Source organism: Ursus americanus, chromosome 1 (genome assembly GCF_024610735.1).
Source record: "Ursus americanus isolate L20-20 chromosome 1, mUrsAme1.1.p, whole genome shotgun sequence".
Classification (NCBI taxonomy): domain Eukaryota; kingdom Metazoa; phylum Chordata; class Mammalia; order Carnivora; family Ursidae; genus Ursus; species Ursus americanus.
In genome coordinates, this window is record NC_142127.1 from 50,487,316 (window position 1) to 50,511,365 (window position 24,050).

Sequence of the window (24,050 nt, forward strand, 5' to 3'; positions counted from 1 at the left end):
AGTTTAAATAAATTATCTCATTTAACTGTTGTGAGGAATAAATAAGGCATCATAGTCAAGACACCTGGCCCAGTGCATGGCACACGGCACTCCAGTCACACACACGGAGATCCACGTGCGTGCTGACGCACCGGAGAATGTGTGCTGGTAAGGGTACGTGGGTGATTAAGTGTTTTAGAGGATAGGAGAAAGAGTGATCAGGTTGACTGACAGGAGAAAGAGAGTTGCATGAGATGGGAGGAAGAAACCAGATGACATGTCAGTGACATGCCACAGGTCACTTTTTTTGAGCACCCTCACCCCTTTATAGAGTAGAATTGGTCTCAGAGACCCAATATGCCTTATTAACACAAGGAAGTCTTCCCGTGTGTCACCCAAGGGATATTACACTTACTACGTATCTGCTGCAAAGCAGTTAGTGATAAGCTGGGGTCTGTCCCTATTACAGAAGTCCCTTTGAGAATGCGGGTTCAGCCCAGCACCTCCCCAGAGGTCTCAGTGTAACCTAGGACTCACACAGCCATGTCTGGCTAACCCACTCTCTTGTGTTGGGTTTCCCTAGAAGCTGACCTAGACACTAGGATTTAGTTGCAAGTGGTTTTTTTTGAAGATGGCCCCAGGAAGCCTTGTAAGGGCGTGGGGAAGTGAGACAAGGAAGGAGGGAAGCCAATAAAAGTGTGGCGAGAAGATTTCAACTGGGCTCACTCTTTCAGGCAACCGTCTAAGAAACTGTAGGGTTGGGACGCTGGCGTACTTATCTTCCTACTCTCATGCCTCTTTGGTGGAGGTTGCCCCTTACAGGCTTGACTGCCCAGCACCCTGCCCTCAGGTGGAGCAATGCAGACGCCTGAGAGAGGAAGCCACACGTGTGTATGGCAACTGTCCGGAAAGCCATGATGACTTTGGGGATGGGGCGAGGTCAAGAGTGGGGGGCATCTGGCAGGACTCAAGCAGCGTCTGCTACATCCACCTTCTTATGTTGCAGACATTCAAGGTTTTAAACCTGCATTTCATGTTTGAAAATCCTTAAAAATAAATTGCCATTTTATCACAAAGTAGAACATTTCTTTGCTGTGGTTAATATTTTATATTCCCTGAGCAGGTGCTGACCAGTTTCTTCAGCCTCTGTGTCACTGTAAATATTTTCTTGCAGGTGGCCTTTCTGTACCTTCATCTGTGAACAAGCAGAAAATAACAGTCTGAGTAGTTTCTATTAAATAAGTATGGAGACATGAGCAGATCTCTAGAGTTTGTGTAAACTTTAAAGAAACAGTAATATTACATTCAGAAATGGACACTTTCAGCCCCAGGCAAAGGCGTGTGTTGAGCCTATTAGGTGCAGGGGTTCTGGCTTGGAATTCTGATTGTAGGAAGCTGGCCGGATGTTAGTGTGGACCTAAGTAAGAGCGCTTCCATCACACGGACTCACATTCATCCTGCCTTTAAGCGTACATACTGCCCAACCTATCTTGGTTCTGCTAAGTGAGAGAACACTGGCATGCAGATTTCTCTTTTTGATAATTCTCTCCTTAGCACATTGCAATGCTCTGTCTGGGATTCAAAAAATAGCACTCATGGACTCGAAAGGTAGTTAGTGATTGATCTTTCGAGTGAAAATGTTCTTCTTAGGACATTCTTCTTCCCAGTGCCCAATCCATACTTCCCAAATCCATTCAGATTTTTAAGTGCATTTGTCCTAAAGATACTGAGTCTGCTGAAAGTTAAATTTGAACTTAGAAGCAATACTCCTTTCAGGCGAGATTTTCCAGTCCTAATTTAAAGATCCTATCTTGTGTTTGTGACTCCCTGTCCTTAAACTGAAGAGGATCATGTATGAAGGAGGGATGGAAAGGGCGGATCCCACATTCTGTTCTGGTGGGAGAACGAGGGACGCTGGAAATGAGCCAGGTTCTCAGTCAAAGGGGCAACGCTGGGAGTGTCCCCGTGGAGAAGTCCTGATCTGTGACCTGCACTGACAGTGTTAACGGGACTAATGTTAGCGATGGAAGGCACAGGGAATGTTAAATTCTCCAGGGGAGAGCCAAGAATACTTTCAATCTTTTGTCCATCACAAGAGCGGTTCACTAGCAAGAAGCCGGGCTCATGTGACTTTCACAGCCTACGTCTTTCTTTGTATACCTTTTGGTGACAAACCACATAGTCAGGAATAAGAGGTCCGAGAGGAGAAGACAGTTCAATCCATAAAAAACTACAACTAGCTCGCGAATAACAGATCTTCTTAGTTCCTTTGCATTATACTTTGCGGATAACCTTAGGTATTTAAGCTATGTGGACGGTGGCAGGACTAATATTAATGGTGCATCCCTTCGAGTTTTAAAATAGAATTTTACACTGGAAAGTACGAATTAGGCAAAACAATCCTGTCTGAAGTGTCCAGATGAGAAAGTAGGCAAGAGGGATTCTCAAGGGAATCTGATAGTCTAGAGAATTTATGGAAGTCTGTGATTTATCATAATCCCTTTTGTGCTTTTACTAGAATTTGACAATTACTCCGAGGTACCTAATTCACTGAATATTGATATTCCGGTTCTGGGGATATTTTTCTGACTGAATTTGTTTGCAACTGCCTCTGGAAAATTTATTAACAGGCTATTCTTGCATTTCCCCCAATCTTTCTTTCTTTTCTGAGATGTTATTGATTTTATTTTCCTGAACACAATTTTATATAGTAATATCTAGGCAGAAGCAATTTGCTATGGTTCAAGGAACTGGATTCTTATGGACATTTGTCTTAGTAATGTGATTACAGAGTCACTAACTTGATCTTAATAACATTTGCCTATTATCGTCTATTAGACGCATGAAAGGGAAACTGTGCTTTCTCACTCGGAGGATTACCCTCGTATATTTCCGTTAGTTGAAAATGCCCTGCAAAATTAATGTCTAGGTGACTTTGAGGGGCTATTTGCAGTATTTGAAACTAGTTAGGATTAAATACAAATATCACCAATGTCACGTGCAGATTGGAAATTTTTTTTTAGTATACCTTGTGAAACTTTTAAATCATTGATTCACGGCAATTTATAAACTAGTCACACTGCACCTCACCTGAAGCTGTTTTTACTCTGTTGTGGCTGCAGGAGGCAGCACGATACAAAAAGCTTGGAACCTACAGTCAGATGACCGTGGTTAGAATCTGACTGCATCCCATACTGTGTGTTGAACTAGGGCCGTGTTAATCAACCACCAGACCCTCAGTTTCCTCATTTCAAGACGGGCTGACAGGGCAGCATCCCTATTCCAGTAACCTATTGAAAAATCATAACTGCATCCTCTCACTAAAAATCACTGTTCATTTTCAAAAGATACCCTCCTTTTTTCTTAAAACAGATAGTAGCCATATAAAAAGATAACCCTATCCACAAAAAGACTTGAACAAGGTTACTGCTAGCAGCTTTATTCAGAATATCCCTAAACTAGGATCAACCCAAATGTTCGCCAGTAGGATAACGGATAAGCAAATTGTGGCATATCCATGCAATGGAAAATTTCTTGTCAGTAAAAGGACAAAAATTACTGATCCATGCGACAATGTGGATGAATCTTACAGACATTATGTTGAGGAAAGAAGCCAGACACCAAAGAAGGCATATTGTCTGACTCCTTTTTTTTTTTTTTAAGATTTTATTTATTTATTTGAGAAAGAAAGAGAGAGAGCACGAGAGTGGGGAGAGGCAGAGGGAGAGGGAGAAGCAGACTCCCCGCTGAGCAGGGAGTCCAACACGGGGATCCATCCCAGGACCCTGGGATCATGACCTGAGCTGAAGGCAAATGCTTAATTGACTGAGCCACCCAGGTGCCACTTGTCCGACTCCTTTTACATAAAGTTTTAAAAACCAGCCAAACTCTGGGCTCCTGGGTGGCTCAGTCGGTTAAACACCTGCCTTCGGCTCAGGTCATGATCTCAGGGTCCTGGAATCAAGTCCCACATCAGGCTACCTGCTCGGTGGGAGTCTGCTTCTCCCTCTACCCCTCCCCCCTGCTCATGATCTTTCTCTCTCAGATAAATAAATAAAATCTTAAAATAAAGCCAGCCAAACTCCTTTATGGTGGTAGAAATCAGAACACTGATTATCTCTGAAGGGAGGTCTTGACTGGAAAATGGCACGAGGGGAATTTCGGGGTGATAGGAATGTTGTCTATCTTGATTTTGTTGATGATTAGACAGGAGTATGTATTTGTCAAAACTTGTTGAACTGTGCTATTGAATCGAGTGCTTTATTTTGTATAAATTACACTTAAATTCAAAGAAAAGACAACTCACCCATATCGGTTAACTGCTTAATTTTCTAATGACCAGTTTTTGGGATTCTCAGGATGCAGTGACCATCTGTACTCTGGGAATTGGGACAGCCTTTGGAGAGTCCATTCTGGACAACACACCCCGCCATGCGACCATCGTTACCAGGGAGAGCAGTGAACTGCTCCGCATCGAGCAGAAGGACTTCAAGGCTCTATGGGAGGTGAGCCCCAAGGCTCTTTGTCAATTAATGTAGTTGCAGAAAAGAAAGGGAGCTGCCACACGGATAATGGCATTACAGTCAAGCCTTAATGTGTTCTGTTCTGAGCCGGTAGATGGAATTTAATTTTCAAAATTTGTTTTTGAAATGAGTGAGTGAAAAAGCCATTTTGACACAAGACATCCCCCCCTTTTTTTAATTTAGTGCTTGCTCAATTTTCTGTAGTTTGACATACCTTATAATTATTTCTTGAATGACCATAGAGTGTTTTATGTATTTCCTCCCTCCTATTCCACAGATGTATTCTTAACCAGGGAACAAAATACTTTGACATTTTCTTTTGCATTTTAAAAATCATCGTTGACATATTCCCTGGTAAAGTGGAATGAATGGGGTTAACATCTGCTTCATTTAAATGCTTTTAAAAATGATGGGCCCTGTAATAAGATATGAGAAATGAGGGACATAAAGATGTCTGGTTACTTGCCAACTTCAAAATGCATAGGTGGCACAGCAGTGGATGGAGGCAACGGATGCTGGTGGCTTTTGCATTTACCGCTGCTTACCAGCGCCCCTTAGGGTACTGCACTCATTTACAAGAAGTAGGGGGAATAAATCATCTTATATGCAGTAATGGCAAGTGGAGCACTTAGAAAGGCCCAGCTAAGCCTTGCATCTTTTACGCTCATTCCTTTTCAGCTCTGCAAGCTTCTGATTTTAACCTGTGGTTGTTCCTTATCTTTGTCCTTGGCTCAGTATGTCCAAGTGTTAACCCATCGAGCTGGCAGGCTTTGCAACTTGTCCCGGTGTGGCTAAGATTTTAAACTTGATCTAAAAAGAATTTTGTGTAATCAAATAGTTTCCTCCAGAGCCAAACAAATGACAGATGCATTAAGGGAGCAAACCTGCAGGTGAATGAGTGATGCTTTGCCTTAAAAGTCCTGCAAAGCCTTGGAAGGCCTTGGTGGTGAAACCTGTTACTTTTATTCTTGGCAGTAGTGAATAAATTGCGGGGTTGCTTGTTTGAAATGTTCCTCTTAGAAAATATTAAAGAGCTCCAACTGCTCTGTAAAGTTCAGAGACAAAAGCTAGTTTTAGGAAGGCAAAGCCAAAGTAGGTTTGCATGAGGTGTGTGCAGAGAGGTTTTCTGTCAATTAAAAGGGACCAAGCTTGAGGCAAATAAGTCATTTTTTTTTTCGGGGGGATCTTTCATGTTTAAAAGGTAAACTGAAAAAATCTTTTCCAAAAAAGAAAATTTGGAAAACTGGTTTAAGAACAAAAATGATTTCCACCTGTGATGTATGTCATTATAACTGCTTTTGTCTGTTATGACTTTTTCAAGTTGCTCATTGAGGATGGTTTGTGGAAATATTTAAAATTTTATTTTAATTAGGAGCCCTCAGTACTATGAAGGAAGTTCCTGAGAAGTTGCTACCTGTGAACATTTTTAAAAAATTTATTATTAGAAAAATTTCAAACATACAGAAAATCCAAAAGGAGAATACAATGAGCACCCAAACATTCCCACTTAGTCTGGCAGTTGCTAACATATAGACAAATTCGTCTCATCTTTGGTTTTGTTTTTTTTTTTTTCTTGCTGAACCACTTTAATGTAAATGACAGACATTATGACATTTCATCGTAAATATTCAGCATAATCTCCAAAAAGTTAGAATATCCTGCTACATACCCATAATACCATTATTTCACTTATAAAACTGAAGGTAATATCCTAATATCTAATGCCCAGGCCACAGTTCAAATTTCCCCATAAATACCCATAAATAAATATTTATTTATTCAATCAATAGCTTTTATATTTGTTTTATTTCAAACCAGGTTCAAATAAAGAACCATGTGTTACATTTGGTTGTTATAGCTCAGTCAGTGTCTCTCTCTCTTTCTCCTTCTCTCTCCTCCCCTCACTGTCTCCCTCCCTTCCCTCTTCCCTCTCTCTGTCTCTCTCTTTCTCTCCATGACATTGACTTGTTAAAAAGCCCAGGTCAGTATCTCCCGAATTCAAGATTTGTTTGATTGTTTTCTCATGGTATCTTTTTGTACCCCCACCCCCAGTGTTTCCTATAAATGAAAGAGCTAAAAGCTCAATGAGATCAAATCAAACATTTTTGGGCAAGAAAACGTCAAAGGTGATACTGAGTACCTCAGGAGGCTCATCACGTTTGGATGCTTTACTAGGGGTGATGCATTAGTTTGGTTAGTGTGATCCTGTAGTTTGGGTGCATTTGAGTACATTTTAGGGCTGTTTTCCACAGATATTTCCCTTAAAGGAAAATTACTAAATGGGGGTATTGATATCAAGAGTGGTCTTTGGTATCCTAAGCCTTGCCATGTGGTTCTACAGCTCGGTGGGTCCAGCCCTTCATCTGTAACCTTAGAGCAGGTTTCTGACCTCCCCTGCCAGTGACTTAAGTGAGCTGAAAAGAATGAACAGAGTTTTTGTCTGACTTATTTTATAGGTGGGGGACTGGAACCTCACAGTGAGTAAGAGATTAGTCAGATACTTCATTTTATTTGCCTGTTCATGTAACTAAGTACAGAGTGCAAACTACATGCTCAGTCAACATTTTAACTGGCTAAAATGAAAACGCAAGAAACTCCATTATCTAGCAATCTGTGTGAGTCAGAACTTTATTAATGGTCACAATTGTGCACATACACTAATGATAATCCTAAGAAATCGTAAAATTCTAAATTACCTTCTAAATAAAAAAGATTGACTTAAGTTTATTCTACCATTCATTTTTCAACGAATATTCATTGAGTATCTCCTGTATGTCAGGTGTGGATGTAGCAGCAAACAAGATTGGCCGAGCTCCTGCTCTCCAGCAAGGGCTTTTGTTCTACTTGGAGAATACAGAAAATAAACTGCCAAGTCATAATATTGTTTCAGAGTATAACATACCATTTATCATTAAATAGATTTTATTTCTATTTGAATGAGGGGTTCATTGATGACATATATAGCATTGATCTGCTAGCAAAATATCTGATATCTAGAACACCTATTCCTTGATAATGTCAGATATTAGAGTTTATAACTCAGCCATTTATTACACCAGTAAATAATACTCATTAGCAAAATTAAAATTCAAGCTTGCACTGTCAGCTGAAATCTAGGTTAGATCTTCCCGCCAAACATTCAAAGGATAGGGTTATGTTGGGAAGGGTTCAGGTAGGAGCCTCACTGAACTGTGAGATAGTGGGAAGAAGGCAGCAGAAAGGTAAGCAGGATAGTGCCTCTCTTGTAGGCAAGGTAAGGAGCTCAGTGTTGGGCTATAGGTTAGGAATAGTAAAAATTAGATAACCTGAATCAAGGGTCTAAATGTGCATGTTCACCTCATTTGACCACTCACTTTTCAAGAATGTGAAGGCAGGTCCACTGTGTATCAAGCACCCTCTTGTTTAGCTTTGTCTCCTTATCTATGCCCTGTTGTCACTTAAAGGGGCAAAAAGATAAAACACAAGGGCCAGGATTCTGAGTTACTTCTTCTAGCTCTAAAAATTATGGTCTGTAGCCACTACCAGGTAGCACAGTCTAAAAGTAGCCTTTAATAGGCTGAGCAAATAGTCTATTTTAAATTTTCCACTTGGTACTTGAATGGCAACACAAAGCTAGGGAATCCTGCTTCCTTTCCTGACCAAAGGCAAGTTTCGTCAGCTCTCTGCAGGAAGAGAACATACTCAGAGAACTACATGTGAGATTTTGAAATCCTATTCAATTTTATCCCAGATACCTCTTGCTTTATATTGTCTATTATGTTGTAAGTTAAATTGGTAGCACCTAGTGTATTTAAAAAAGTTATTCCCATAAATGTAACCGGAAGCATTATTCAATAGCCTCTACAAATACATCAAAGAAAGTATTCCCCAAGGTGTAACTGAGGTAGCAGCTTGATGCTTTTCTTTACATCCTGTGTCTTTTCTAATGAAAGCTGCTTTCTTTCCTCCTTTCCTTCCATGTTTCAGTTGCTAATTTATGGTCAGAGTTGAGAGCATTGGGTTGTTCCATCTTAAAACGATGTCGTTTTCTTAATGTAAGTGAATTACAGTAAATTTATTCAAAGTTGGTCAATAATGCATCCCCCTTCTTACACCTCTGTGGTATTAGAACTTAATAAAATATATGAATCAGGGTATAAACCATCTCATTTTCCAGTAGCATATGGGGGATGGAGAGAGAAGGAAGAGGAGAGAAGACAGGAGATAGTTTTGTTTCTGAATTTCATTCAGAAGAAAATTAATTGAAAAGTCTTGGAGTACGCTGTTTAGTTCTTTTTTTTAAAATTCTTTCTTTTAAAAAAGTTTTTATTTATTTGACAGAGAAAGAAAGAGAGCATGAGCAGGGGGGAGGGGCAGGAGAGGGAGAAGCAGACTCCCCGCTGAGCAGGGAGCCCAATGTGGGATTCGATCCCAAGACCCTGGGATCAATGACCTGAGCCGAAGGCAGACGCTTAACCAACTGAGCCACCCAGGCGTCCCCACCATGTTTATTTCTTCAGACAATTGTAATATCAACTCTTTGGCACTAGTGGCATTTTGTACCCTCAGTGAGGAAGTTAAATGACAGAGTAGTGAAGGGTAGGCTTGGGAGTTTTAAGCCAGTTATTAATATTTGATCCAAGAATGTGGGGATTTATGACTGCTGGTGGCTCTTGGACTAAATAACTGATTTACTGTCCAAATCCATGAATTTCTTCACAGCACATATAGGATAAGGTTTCCAGTGGTTACAAATGACTACAAGAGGTTTTTTTGCTTTTCTTGTTGACTTTCTATCTAACATTGTGTCTGTATGAAGATGCTTTCAGCTTTGCAGCATGTTTTGACATCTGTACATAGAATATTCCAAATACATGAAATTGAATGATGAGGTGAGTCCAGTGTATTCAGAGAAATAGATTCAAGAGGCACTCTCAGTCAAATTCATAAAAGATACTACTGAGAGGTCCTTGAACTAGTGGTCTACCACGTGCTTAGCTGTGATTCAATGGCATGAACATCATCTGGCCAAAAGCTTTCCTTCATTGTGAGCCATGTTTGAGCATGTTCAAAATAATAATACGTATTTATGAATAAATCATTTGAAATTTAAAGACAGCAATAAAACTACAGAGTCTAAAAATAAAAGCAACATTTTAAATTTATAGTCTGACCCATGCCATAATAAAAGTGATTTCTTAGCTGTAATTGTTACCCAGAAACTTCTTGGCATACATTGTGACTTTATTCTAACCCGGGGATCCCATGTCGCAGAGAACCATTGCTCAGACGTAATGATTGATACAGGAGAGTTTATTCCCCAAATGTGTCTGTGGCCTCAGTAAATATTGTTAAGTGACCAAAAATCTATTTTATGCTTTATGGGATATAAAACCGAATGGTAAAATGAGGAAATAAGTGCATGTTTCTGTCTTGGCAGAAGAGTGCAATTTGTAAACAGGAATATTTCTAAGAGAATGAATATTGTTGCAGAAGTATTTTTACATCTATCTCTGTTCCCTGATTTTCAGAGCGTTTTATTCTGTATTCTACTAGATATGTTGGCAGTTGTGGGATTGAAAAGCTTTTTAGTTATTTCCATTCACTGACTCTGCTTGGACTATGCAGGGAGAAAAAGTCCTTTTCTATTAATAATCTTTCAAGTCACTATGAGAATAGGAAGTATTGAAATAACAGCAGCTTAGTCTTTGCTGATGTGCTTTAAAAAACTTATTAGAATAATATACTTCTCAGAGACATCTGCTCCTGCATGAATAGACTTGATGTTCCTGTCTGTCTCGGGCTGTCAGAAAAATTAAAGCCAAATACTTAAAACATAATATCAGAACATAAAAATCTCCCAAGTACTTTAGGTGGTTTTATTACTTTATTTAGCATGCACACAATTTCAAATGTTTCACTTTTACTTTAATGGGAGGCTTCCACGGTAGGCTGGTATCTCAGGTAAATGTTTGGTGGCCCTGGGCAGTGAGGCAGGACTGCATGACCCATCCTCAGACAGGCAGCCCCTTGCCTGCTTATGAATGCGCAGGGACCCACACCTTCATCTGAAAGCCAAGTCAGAAGTCTGTGCTTACTTTTGGCAACTTTGGAGCTTGTACTGTAGGGTTACTTCCCAGGCCAGAAATTTGCATCAAAGGGCTAAGAAAAATACATCCAAAAATAAACATGAAAGCCAAGATTTCATGCCAGGAACTCCAGCCACACACATCCTGTTGGCTGGTTCTCTTGACTCTCCTCACAGTTGTGATTCTTTTAAACCAAGCGGAAGCCTGCTCTGATGACTTGGACCTTGTGTCTGCTCCAGGGTCTCACGCCTCTGTCCTCGAGCTTTTCCATGGAGTGGCGAAATGATTCAAATCCAGAAAGGAAGGGAGTGAAGTTATTAGGAGGTAACTAAAGTTAAATATATGTGTGTGTATATAGGAAGTCTTTTCCTATTGCCTTTGGCTGCCTGAGCTTTTCTGGAGAACCACCGGCACTGGACTGAGATCCTTCTAACACTAATAGATACAAACAAGGAATTATCAGCGATGAAGGCATATTTTGCTGTCCAAATAAAGGACAGATATTCACTGGATGTCTAGGAACTTTGAGAGACAGAAAAAGAAGGACATATGCCCTATAAGGTCAGACTGGGTCTTTTTTTATTCTTTGGTGGGGAAAATGTTATATGTCACAGTTTGCATTTTGGTTTGAGGAATTATACTGTGAAACATCTCTGGCTTTTCTAATTATGTTCCACCAGACCTAAATATGTACAACGGGACTGACATAATTTGATTTCATCTTTATTTGTGATGTGTGTGTGTGTGTGGAGGGAGGAGTGGTGGCTCATCTTTTTCTGATGCGAAGGATATGTTTGTTTAGCCTGATGATCTTAAATATGTTTCTAGATAAACAAAGATAGTTGTTCATAACTAGCCAGTTACATTTATCACATTAATATTAAATATATGTTTTTATCTGGTGACATATTTGAATGGCACATATTAAAAATGAATTTTGGGCAAGGAAACAGATTGAGAGTGATGTATTTCATCCTCTGGACGCTCAGTGGGTATCTTGCCTGCAGCTCTCAGACTACATGCATTCCTTAGTGTTTATGGGAACTCTGTTACATTATTGATGACTTGAAGTCATACCAGCTCCACAAGCTATGATTTCACTATTTCTCAGAAGATTATCAGGGGGTCTGAACAGATCAAGGCTTGGCTGGCAGATGCTAGGAATGTCCAGATGCTGCGGGTAGGCCTTTTGGCAGCATGCTGTAAGCAGTAGTCATTGCTTCTTAACTGGCGCTCTTCTGGGTGTTCATTTCAGGAGTGTGCACCAGATACTGGGATCTGGTAGAAGGTGTTGTTAGCAGAGGTTCTGAAATGCTTCCCATGGCCATGCGTTTGCCAGCTCATCTTGGACCCCTCACCACCCCCCACCCCCATACTTTTATCTTGAGTGGCCCCCATTACTCTCCCAGCGAACCTACCACTCTGCGTGGCTGCTAAGGAGCTTCTCAACTCCATGTTCATTGATGCCGCTTTGAAAATTTTATCTTTAAGCAACGCCTGTCTCATTTAACAAACATATACTTGGTTCCCACCAAGCAGAGGTGCAAAATATATCATGTCTGTCCTGGTTTACAATCTAGAGAAGACAGACAAGCATAAACACAAATCACCGTGATGTAAGACAAACTGGAAAGTGCTCTGAGGAAGATCCAGTGCGCCAGAGGACATATGGGGGAGGCAGAGAGAGATTCATTTCCATCCAGGGTATTATTTCAAACGAAGACAAAGAAACTGGGTTCTGAATTCTTATGTGGCTAACAGGGCTGTTTTTCAGCATCCCTAAAGGATTGGGGTCACTTAACCAAATTATAGCATTTGAGGCAGTCTTGTCCCAAGGGACTGACCACATAGAAGAGGCAGGGCTTCTTCACTCCTATTTTGCTCTGTTCTGCCTTCTCCTCCAGTGACAGGCCCCTGGGCAGGCTTGCATAGGGGTCGGCTGGCCCTCCGAGGGTGTCATGTGTTGCATTCCCAAATGCCTGGCTTTGTGTTTTGTTTGTTGTTCAGTCATCATCTGGAGAAATCCGCTCTGAGGTTTAATGGGTCCCGCGGGAAAAGGCAGTTCTAGTTAGGAAAACTTTTAAGAACTTGAGACTCAGAAGGAACTCGTGGTATGGACTGGGGGATATTGTTAAGCTCTTTATGTGTAGGAAGCCCTGTGGTCATGGGACTTTTCTGTTCTCATTGGGCCAAATTCCACTCCTGCGTAGTCTCTAGGCTGTTGCGGAGAGGTTAGAGCCCAGTCAGTGGGGCAGGGTGTCTGACACCGAGGAAGGAGCGGCAGGAAATCCTGTCACAAAGTCAGCCTCTCCGAATTCCTGCAGGCTTGCCTGTGGTTAATCTTACTAACCTCAGTGTTTTGAGCTGTCTGGCCCAAACCAATAAATGCAAGACAGACCTTCTAAAGGCTATTGAGGTGGTCAAGTGGTCTGGCTTGAAATTCTGGTCTATTCCTGGTTTAACCCAGCTCTGCTAGATAACTTTTTGGAAAGCTCTCCAGCTCCTGGGCCACCTATTTGTAAACATAAAGATGGCTTTGCTTAAATCCTGCCTTGCTGTCAGCAGTGCTCCAAGTTAATGTCGATTGATTACTTAGATGCCTTATGAATTGGAAAATTTAGTACCCCCCCTTCCCTTTTGGTTTGCAAATGCAAGAAGGCAAAGCCACAAATTATGTGAATGGAAAGTATAAAGTATAGGCAACAGTTCGTACTGTATCAAATTATATCATTGGTAAGGCAAGAACTTTTTGGTATCTTTCATCATTTACAGTTGTAATTCTTAAAACTAGTTCTACATTAGAATTACCTGGAAAGCTAGTTAAAAATTCCCATGTGTTGGCCCTCCTTAGAACAGTGAAACCAAAATCTCTAGAAGAGGGGCCCTGGGCATCAGTGGCTTCTTCAAGCCCCCCAAGTGGGCCTACTGGGCAGCCAGGGCTGAGAACCTCTGTCTTCCAGCAGTGGGCTTTGCTAAGTGGGCACTGTGCCCCTTTGCATCTGCTTCTGCATTTACCTGCCTGGCATTTTCGTTCTGTGCTAAGGCTGTATGATTGAACACTATGTTTATTCCTTGTTTGTGTTAAATCTCCTAGTGTAATTTTTCCTTCTCTCATACAGACATTCTACTTCCAAACTGGGGCTCCTGCCAGATTTAAGTAATAATGGCAATCACTACTTTAGAGATACAGTGAGTGGGGTTTTTTATGTGAGGGTTTGTGATTAGAGGTTGCCTGTATGGTCTGATTATTGAAAGTGTGAGAATCAAGTGCAAAATCTCCCTTCACCCCCCACCCAATTCCACCATCCTACAAGCGCATATTCTCTTATCTGTCAGAACAATCTTGTCGTTACACATCATGTAGCTCATGGAAAATTCCACACTGTACCTTTGTACAAGAATGAGAGTGGAAAAGGCAAGTAATATCATAGCACTATTATGAAAAGAGTTTTGAGCTCATGGGCCCCCTGAGATCCCTGACCTGTCCCTAGACTATACTTTGAGAATCACGTCTCTAAGATAAATTTCCAGAAAAAGAATACTAAGTTGAAAGGTATGAAAACATTTATGTCTCTTGATAAATATAATCACATTTATTTTCAATAGCTTTTATTCTGCCACCAGGAGTATTTGAGCATGCCTATTATATCCAGCCTTGGCCAGCATGACCGTTATGTATTTTCTTCCGTTATAATAGACACTGTTATTGTCATTGTGTTTCTTTGATTACTGCTGGGATGGTTGAGATTTTCCTATATATTCCTTTCCTGATTATATTTCATCTTTCAGGGACCATGTTACTCGTACACTGGCATTTATTTATCAGTTTATATAAACACTTTATTTGAACAAGATATTAACCCTTTGCTGTAATTCCTGAAAATATTTTATCTTGGTCTGTTGACTTTTCATTTTTCATGAATTTAAAGTACGTACATTCTAAATCCATTAAATCTCTAACAAAAAGGCTATTTTGTGGTTTAAAATTTTTTAAATTTGTTTTATAAAGATATTATCTTTCATTTGTAGCTGATTTGAAAAGTCACATGGTGTAAGCAATAGGATTTTAGTCAATGGTGCTGTCCGCATGAATTGAATAAGTTTTAAAAACTTTTATTGCTTCTCTCTTCTGCTTCAAAACATTTTTAAATGCTCTTACAAATTCATATATTGGCTCCAATTGTTTCTTATAATATCTATGTTATAATCTATTTCTTATAACCTTATTTTAGCAACCGTAATAAAATTTTCTTAAGATTTCTTTTCTGGATATTTGTACCATGATCTATGTCCCTTCCACTGCTCTTCTGCTTCAGTTTCTGTGAAGATCCCAGTGGTTTGATAGTGGAACCCTCCAGACCTTAGTTCCCACTGCCCCACCCCCCCAGCCCCCAAACACTGCTCTAAGCTTTGAGTCTGAGTGAAACATGAGTGTTACCTGGATACCTTCTGAAGTTAGTGAAGTGATTCCTCTTTTAAAATTTTATTCTATTTATTTATTTGTTTGAGGGGGGAGGGGCAGAGGGAGAAGGAAAGAATCTCAAGAAGACTCCCCCTGCTGAGCGTGGAGCTCAACTTGGGGCTCGATCTCATGCCTCAAGATCATGACCTGAGCCAAAACCAAGAGTCCGGGGCTTAACTGACTAAGCCACCCAGGCGCCCCAAGTGAGTCCTCTTTTTTGAGCATCTGTAACTGTTTTCTTCGCTGTCCAGAATTGTATCTATCTCTTTAATAGTTCTGGGGAAAGCACAGCTCTTAGCAATAAGTGTTAATGAAAATGGCTTTTCATTTTTAGGTCTTTGCTATTTGTTGTGCATTTTACTTTGTTTGTGGGGCATTTTTGCCCATGCTTCACTTTGTCTAAAATTCATAGAATTGCCTAGTACCAATATACTGCAAAAGGGAAAAAAAACTCTCTATAATAACTTACATTATATCTAATCCCTGTTAAAAGCATAACAGAACTTGGAAAAGGGAAAATGTAATAAAATGATCAGATATGGCATTTAATAAAAGACATACCTAGTCAGGGCGCCTGGGTGGCTCAGTTCGTTAAGTGTCTGACTCTTGATTTCAGCTCAGGTCATGATCACAGGGTCGTGAGATCGAGCCCCACGTCAGGCTCCATGCTCAGCATGGAATCTGCTTGAGTTTCTCTCTCCCTTTCTTTCCACCCCTCCTGCCTCACAAGTAAATAAATATTTTAAAAGAGAAAAGATCCACTTACTCAGAAACATACTCAACTTTGTGAAAACACTGTAAAAAGCATTTACTTATCAAAAAGTTGTGAAGTTTTTAAAGCTTTAAAAATATTAGTGTTCTACTTCTCTGAAAACTGTATTACAGATCACACTACCTCCATCGACATTTTCTTTCCTTAATAACCAAAGGTTTTGTCATACATAGAAGATGGCATATTTAATGAGGTGATAATTAATAAATGAAAATTAATAAATTAAAATCATTACATGACTTCCTGATAGTAATAATTACAAGCATGTGCATAATAGTCTAAACTATTACACGTCCTGACATGGTTAAGAAATTTTTAGAAAAGTTTTAACACAGTTGGCATTCCATCTTCTGAAATTCTCTTTCTTGCTTTCTGCCTTTGGCTTTATGCTTTCTTTCCTTCATCCTAGCCTCTTCTCCAGACTTCATTTAGGTCTGAAATGTCAGACTTATCTTTTCTCCCTCCAACTTTTTATTCAAACTTCTAAAAATTCAGAAAAATTGAAAAAAGACTAGTAGGAAATACCAAGTTTACTCGAATATTTTAGGTTGATATTTTTCTCCCTGCTTCTCCCGGTCCTACCCAGCCTCCTTTTATAATCAAGTATGTGTATCTCTTCCTCTTCAATTCCTTCCCACCATCGCTGCGACCTCCCTTGTCTCTCCTCATGTCTAGCCACTGTTAAGGGAGGCGGCATGGTTTTTAAAGACCAGGGACTGGAATCAGCCAGATCAGATGACAGTCTGGCCCAGCCCTATGTCCTTGGGCAAGTTACTTTACTGCCTAAACCCCTTTCCTTGTTTGTGAAAGGAGGTTAACAATAATCTTATCACAAATGGTTGGAAGGAAGAAATGGTATGATGCTATCAATTCCTTAGCCCCACGGAAGCACCAAGTGAAGGTGGGGAGGGTAGAGACAGATAGATGCAGATGGAGAAGTTCATGCATGCCTGCTCAGACCTAGTGCTGCTGTGTCTGCTGCCCAGGGAAAATGTTTAAACCATCTATGTTGGCATCCAAAACTTTCTAAATGTGGCCATTCATCCTTTTCCAGCCATATTGCCTCTATTAATTTATACAGATATTTTTCTCAACTTCAATCATATCAGCAAGCCCTAGTTGGACATTCGCGAAATGCCAGGTGCTATGCTAGGCACTGGGCACACAGATGAGAACAGCGTGTGACCCTCAAGGAGCTCACAGTCTAATAAAGATAAATATATGAAGATAAATTTTAAAATCGGATTATATGAGCTATCATAGAGGTGTGTGTAGGGGCTGGAAGTGGGAGGAGGAGATGGTAACTGCCAGGGAAAGTCAGAACAGTTTCCAGAGAAAGCCTCCTTGTGTGTATTGTCCTCCTAAAGCCGACAGGAAGGTGACTGACAGAAAGATGTCACCAGACACAAGCAGAGGATACAAGTGCTACCGTGGGAACATGTCTGTTTTGGTGGAACACGGAGGAGGGGTCATAACAACCCTCCAGTTTCAGGGCAAGCTTGCCTCCTTCTCAAGTTCTTCACGGAAAGAGGAGCCTGTCAGAGCCTCCTAGCCTTTCCTGAGAACAGCGCAGGATTTTAATCTCTTTCTTTCCCCTCCCCGAAGCACCCCCACCCCACCCCCAGCTCTTCTGGACGCTAGCGTCATGCCTGCTTCCTCCCTGGAGCAAAAACCCATAACAAGCCCAAAATGTTAAGGTCCCTTTATGTCCACTCACCTCCTTTCCCCACCTGTCCCAAGACCCAGCCCAACTGCTGTCTCCGCTAACATCTCCAGGTCTCCTCCCGATCAGGTGAATGACACCAGGAATGAATGATGGCAGCCCCTTCACATAGGTATTACCAGATCTGTCTGTGAATGAAAGGCCAAGAGGAGGCTAGTTGCCTCCTGAGGCGATGAGGGTCCTGTTGATGAAAACGAGCATGACTGTAAGACAGGTTTAGATCACGTGAGGGGATGGGGATAGCAAGTCTAGCAGCTGGAATTGCTAAGATTCAGGGGAAGTGGAGGCCCAGAGCACTGCTGTTCCTCCAAACAGACCAAGAAACCTGGAAGCTGAGAGGTTCTGGGGCTGAGAGAGCTCCGAGCAAGAGGCTGAATGCGGCTTCAAAACTGACCCAGAGGAAATTAAGGACCACTAATAGACACACTCTGAGGATCCATATGGTTTCTCCCCGATTTGGAGGCCTGCCGGTCTTCGTCAGTTGGGGCTTTCAGTGGAGGCTGTGCCAATGCTGGTGCAGCCAGGGCTCCCAGTGGCCATTAGGTCTGGGTCCTTGGGTCACAGAAGGCACAGAGCACTCCATGTCACTCTTTTTAATCTCCCTGTTCCTGTGGGGCTTGGCAGGGTCTTCTCCGATCTGTTGGAGAAGGAAGATGAGCCCCCGACAGCACCCCATTTGTGTAATTTGTGACATGATCTAAGACCAGCTCTGATTAAACATCATTGTGGTCTTTTGGATTTTACGTTCATATGGTGGGTCTCTGCATGTGAATAATAACGAACAATAAAAGATGAATTGTATTGACCACAAACTAAGTGCCAGAAGTCATTCTTACCTTTTCACAAATATTAGTTATTTAGTCATAAGTTATTAAGAGCTTAGTCTCAAGAATACTTAAGTTTAAGTATCCAGTTTTGGGAGCTTTTGAAATAAAAAGAGCCTTTTTTTTTAACTTAGGAAGAATTCAAGATTAGACCCAAGTGTTAGCGTTTTGCCCTGTAGTAATAGGATATCTTATTTGGCCCATGGTCAGATAGGTTTAGGTGCAGTGTCAGAAAGGGGGACTGGTCCCTAATAGGTGACTCTAATCCAGATTTCATGAGCTCTGGGCAGTACGCAGATCAGCTACTGAGAAACCTGCAAGCTCTGATAATTTTTATGTGTATGCATTTCTGAAAAGAGAGTCCAGAGCTTTCATCCTAATCTGAAAGGGCCCCACTGCCCCCCCCCAAATGATTAAGGACCATTTTCTATAGAATCAGGATACAGATCAGACCATGTAGTCTGTTGCCTCTTTATGTGGGAGAACACTGAACATTTACTCTGAAAAAATCTTCACAGAATTTGTGATGTGAGAATGGAGATGATGGATAATTTTCATTGTGGCTTTCAGGCTGAGACATTGGTATCCAGAAACTCTTCTTGCAGTGAAAAGAAATCATTAGGAAAAATGCCAAGTTCCAGCCTCAAAACAGAAATGCTTTGCAGTAAGAGGTTCTACCAAAGCCTGTTTTAAAATAAATATTTCTAATTCATGGAGCCATCGCTCCTCTAGATAGAGCACATTTGAGTATTTTGTATCCAGTTCCAAAATGACTGAACTTTAATAATTAGTTTTCATGGAAGCGTGGTTTTGTATTTTCAGTTCCATACCTCTCCCCCAAAATCACCCACATGTAATAATGCCCACAAGGCTAACTAGACACCTTCAGACAATGGTACTAAAAATTAGCTATAGCATGGCCCACCATGCAGAATAATTGTCTTTGTTTTTTTATTTAAAGAAATTTAATTTATTGAGACTAGGTAATGCATACACATGGTAACTAAATTGGCTAATTAAATTTAAATTTTAAAAAAAGTACAACAGAATATATATAATGAAAAACATGTTTTTCTCTCACCCCTGCCCTAACCACCAGCTCTCTTGCCAGAAGCAATCCACTGTTACTGACTTCTTCCGTAGAAGATTTTATGCAGAATATTCTCTTTGGTTAGTTTTTGGGCAAGACTTCCAAAGCTTACATTTGATTCTTTTTCTCAAGCTCTTGAGAAAGAAAAAAAAAAAGGTTTTAAAATTTCTAAAAATATCAAGACATTTTGAATCATGATCTTCACACAAATTGACTCTAACATACTTACCAGGAATATAGGTCACTTTTTTCCTTTTCCTTTACTAATTATTTAAATCCCAACAACGTAAATCTCCTGTTGGCATGATGTGATGTTGTAAATCTGAGAACATTATGGCAAAATGTAACTGTTTTTCAAATAGAAAACTCTAAGTTTGTAGGAATCTTTTTAGTATAATTCATTTTAATTTTTGGTTATTACAAACTAGTAAGTTGGTTGAAAATTCAAAGTAATATACATGACTAGTAATATCGAAAGTATAAGAGGTAAATAAAGAAATAATCCCTCCCTCAATTTGAGTAGAGGTATTTAATCATTATAGCTATGGGATATCACATTGATACCATGCATGTAAATAAAACATGGGAAATTCTTTTGGTATTAATTTTCCAAGAAGTTCTCCCTGTAAATAACCTCTAACATATCTTTTATATTTCCTGAGTTGATGTATATGTACCAATCAAGACAGACATCCCTTGTGGTATAGATGACCTTGCATCCATGGCCCTTGAGAGAATAAATATGTATGTTGACAGTGCAGCTGTCATGAACCGAGTTCATAAAATTGGATTTGTTTTTTTTTTAATCTGACATATTATTCTTGCTTAATTTCATTGTGCTGACCATGGTTTCAGTGCTATAAATCAGGGAGAATGTTTGCCCACAAAAGAAAAAGAGCGCAGCAATAACAATATGAAATATTGCCTTTGTTTTAGTAAAAATGTTTCTTTTTTGGGTACCCGTCTTCTTTCAGCTGTGTTCCCTGGGTCTTATTATTTTTTATGTTTTTTTTTTAAACCAATCTATGTTGACTTGAGGTAAGGAGTAACATAAAGCTCATAAAACTTAAATGTGAAGTGAAAGAGTGGGTGAGGTATGGTAGAAAGAAACCTATTTTTTAATGCAAAAAAGTAGGACATGTATGTACATGTTCAAATAGTACAGACAGAGTCGACTACATAATTTGTGGGGCCTGGTGCAACATAAAAATGTAACATCCCTTATTCTCCCCAGAGGAAGAAAGTGTCACTAATGGTGCTAAAATACAAAGCTTTTTCCTTTCTTCGGCATTTTCTATCTCAATTCATCATGTTTCTTATTTGTTATTTAATGTTCTAAGTAAAGGATAAATTAAATTAGTAGTGCAAATTTTCTGTTTGTCTTTCAATGGTGCAATGCGAGCTTTAAATGCAAATATAAGGACATTTAACTTGTATGTGGAATCACCAAAGTGATATAATTTCTGTTTCCTGGCTTGTACATGCACATTTATTATATTCTTACCAGAACAGTAGAGACCATGAACAAAACTAATTCAACTGTTTTTATTTCAGTTCTTCATGCACACAGCTTCTACCTATACCCTCGATCTGCAGCTGACAGACCGCTAAGGCAGGACTCAGGAAGAGGAACTATTGGTTGCCCTAGCTTTCTTTTCCCTTTATGTCATTATTTTCCGTGTAAGTGGTTGGCTTGTACAGGGAAGTAATATGAATAAGAAAGAATATGATAGAGTTCCTTTGTCAATACCACTGCACTCTTTGTGTTCAAAGCAAGCTCTGATTAGAATGGAAAATGGGGCCTCTGGGGCTGTCAGCACCTGGACTTGCTCATTGGAAGATGTAACATGCTCACTGTGTACTTGCATTGAGATGTGTTGAGCTCCCATGCCTCATAAGTGCACCTGAATCCTGTTCTCACGAGGTATCGTGAATGCTTTATGTGAAAGGGGTGTCAGGGAACAGTGGACATGCACATGGCCCTGTCTCTGCTCACATACACGCCCCACTCTTCCATTGCACTTCACTTATAGAATGCAAGTTCAAAGATAAAATCACTAAGAATTTCAAGATGGTGATTGCAGAGCATTACACTGAGGGCTCAGAGCCCTTGAGCATGGGGCCCTGTGCCTGCACAGGTCTCGTGCCTGTGAAGCCGGCCCTGAGTATAGAAATGCATTAACTGAAGGTAAATTTCTTACTTTTCCCTTGCTGCTCATATACCCAGCTCCTTTCCTGGGGTGGGGTGGGGGGGGTTATCTCAATATCTTCTTTAATAACATTTCTGATGGATATAGCTATAGATAGGGAGATATGTACATATATAGAGTGGTAGATTAAATATGGCCGCAAATTCAGCCAAATTTGTTTTTCCAACCAAGAGGTGGAATCTTCTTTCCTCCTTTTGAATCCAGACTGGCCCTGAGACGTGCTTTCACCATGAGACTGTTATGGGAATGACTGTGTTTGACTTTGAGTGTTAGCCTAACAGGCCCTGCGGTTTTATTCTTGCCCATGGGGAGTGCTTCCTCTATCGTGTGAAGACACCTGAGAGGAGGAACCATGTGTTCATTCCAGTCATTTCAACCGTACCAGTTGAGGGCCCAGAGAAGTGAGTCCATTGAGTCCCAACCAACACCCAGCTGGCTGCAGCCACCTAGTAAGCCCAGGTGATACCAACAGAACTGCTCAGGGAGCCCACAGAATCGTGAGAAATAATAGAGTCACGGTCTTAGGCTACTAAGTTTTGGGGGGTTTTGTTATGAGCAATAACTATTTAATGGTATTTACATTAAAAACATTTAAACCTGTATACTTCCACAAATGAGATTACATCGTTCATATTATCTGTATCTTGCTTTTTTCCATTTAGTGGATCTTAGAGATCCTTCTGTCTCCGTGCATTCAGATTAGCCGCATTATGCTGAGTTTTTCATTGGCTGGATTGCCATAATTTATTTAACCTATTCCCCTGTTCATGGACAGTTACATTGGTTTTTCTTCTTATAAACAGTGCTGCAGTGGACATTCTTCTACATATATACTGATGTACTTTTATGGAGTAAGTCCTTACCTGTGGACATTATGTGAAATTTACAAGTTGATGAATACTTTCTAATTACACTTTAGAAAGTTGGCACCAATTTATACTTCACTGTATATTTCAACAATGTGTAATTTCGAACTTTGAAAATTTTGCCAGGAAAAAAATTGGTATCTTATTATCATTATTATTTTGTTTACCTAATCATGAGTGAGGTTAAGCATCTTTAAAAATATTTCCTGGCAGTTGTGGTGTTGTTGTTTTGTTTTGTTTTGTTTTGTTTGTTTGTTTTTTGGTCTGTGAGTGACCAGTTTATATCCTTTGTCCAGTAGTCTGCTGGATTGTATCTACAGTTTGTAAAATTATAAGAGCTCTTTGTAAATTAAACGTGCCTCCTTTTTACCATATTATTAAAATATCTTCCAAGTTTTTTGTTCAAGATGTATTTTGTGACCAGGCGCTTAGGACTAGAGAGACATTTTCTGACTTGCTTTATGATTTTTTTTCCACAAGACAGTTCATTCATTAATTTTTTTCCTCTAATCTCTTTCCCTTGAACTATCCCCCAGTTGCACATCCCTAAGGACGTACTACTATAAAACAAAACTTGTAAAAGACATTTTGTTGTTTATCACTTTCCCTTGGAAATTATTTTAATTTATCCATTTAGTGTTTTTATCCTTTTGCTACTTCAGGGAAGTATGCTACTTCAGGGGGTTAATCCCGAATTAGTTGGTTGCTAGGTCTGTTGACTGCAAAATTCAGTTCCCAGCAATGATTCATCCTTATCTCTTTGGGGGAAGCTAAAGGGAAGACTGCCTTTTAAAATTATATCAAGTACTGTTTTTCTTGGCTTAGCCGTTTCAGCACATGGTCCCTCATTCTCTTTAGAGATCAGATACTTTTAGTGGGACTGTCTTACAGGGCTGGAGCGAAAGAACCCTGGATGCAGAGATGGAGTAATTCCACCTTCGTGCCTGGATCTGATCATTCCCATACCCAATTCATTGCTCGTTAGTGGTTCTAGAAAAATGGGATATAGTCATGTGTGGAAAATAGCAGAGGCAGCTCCAAAAACCTCGGGGGAGGAGATTGATAGGAATGTCTATCAACTGGGTGCATATTATGAAGGTAGAGGAAGAGAACTACTCTTAATGAAAAACTTGATTTGGAGAAGCAAGCTAAAATGGTGGTGAAAAGTGCAGGTAAACCGTAAAGCAGAGCTAGTGAGCTCCTCTTCCGGAAAAGCTTGGAGACCTCTTTTAATACACAGCAATCCCCTTGGAAATAGATAAGATGTTTATTTGTCAAAACCAAACAGCTTTCAGCCTCTTTGAGAAATGAAAAGCCTAGCAAAAGATTGGTTTTCAGTAAAGGGAAATATTCTTCCTTTAAACATCAAAATATTTTGGGGGGGCCTTGGGTGGCTCAGTCAGTTAAGTGACTGACTTTTGATTTCAGCTCGGGTCATGATCTCAGGGTCTTGAGATTGAGCCCCGTGGAAGACTCCATGCTGGGCGTGGAGTCTGCTTAAGATTCTCTCTCTCCCTCTCCCTCTGCCCTGCC

General features: G+C 40.2%; 1 protein-coding gene across 4 annotated transcripts in view; it reads left to right on the forward strand.

The window, feature by feature from the left end:
* RAPGEF4 (Rap guanine nucleotide exchange factor 4) overlaps nucleotides 1-24,050 on the forward strand; it is a 272,967-nt gene that overhangs the window by 57,558 nt on the left and 191,359 nt on the right. For 2 of the 4 annotated variants that reach the window (XM_045779717.2, XM_045779726.2), the window contains exon 1: nucleotides 10,269-11,131. Coding sequence is in view for 2 of the 4 variants with exons in the window: in XM_045779726.2 (XP_045635682.1) it covers nucleotides 11,120-11,131 (12 nt within the window). In the remaining 2 variants the exon portion in view is untranslated. Of the gene's footprint in view, nucleotides 1-4,337; nucleotides 4,485-10,267; nucleotides 11,132-24,050 lie in introns of those variants that run through there. The other 2 variants (XM_045779703.2, XM_045779734.2) reach the window with 2 other exon arrangements.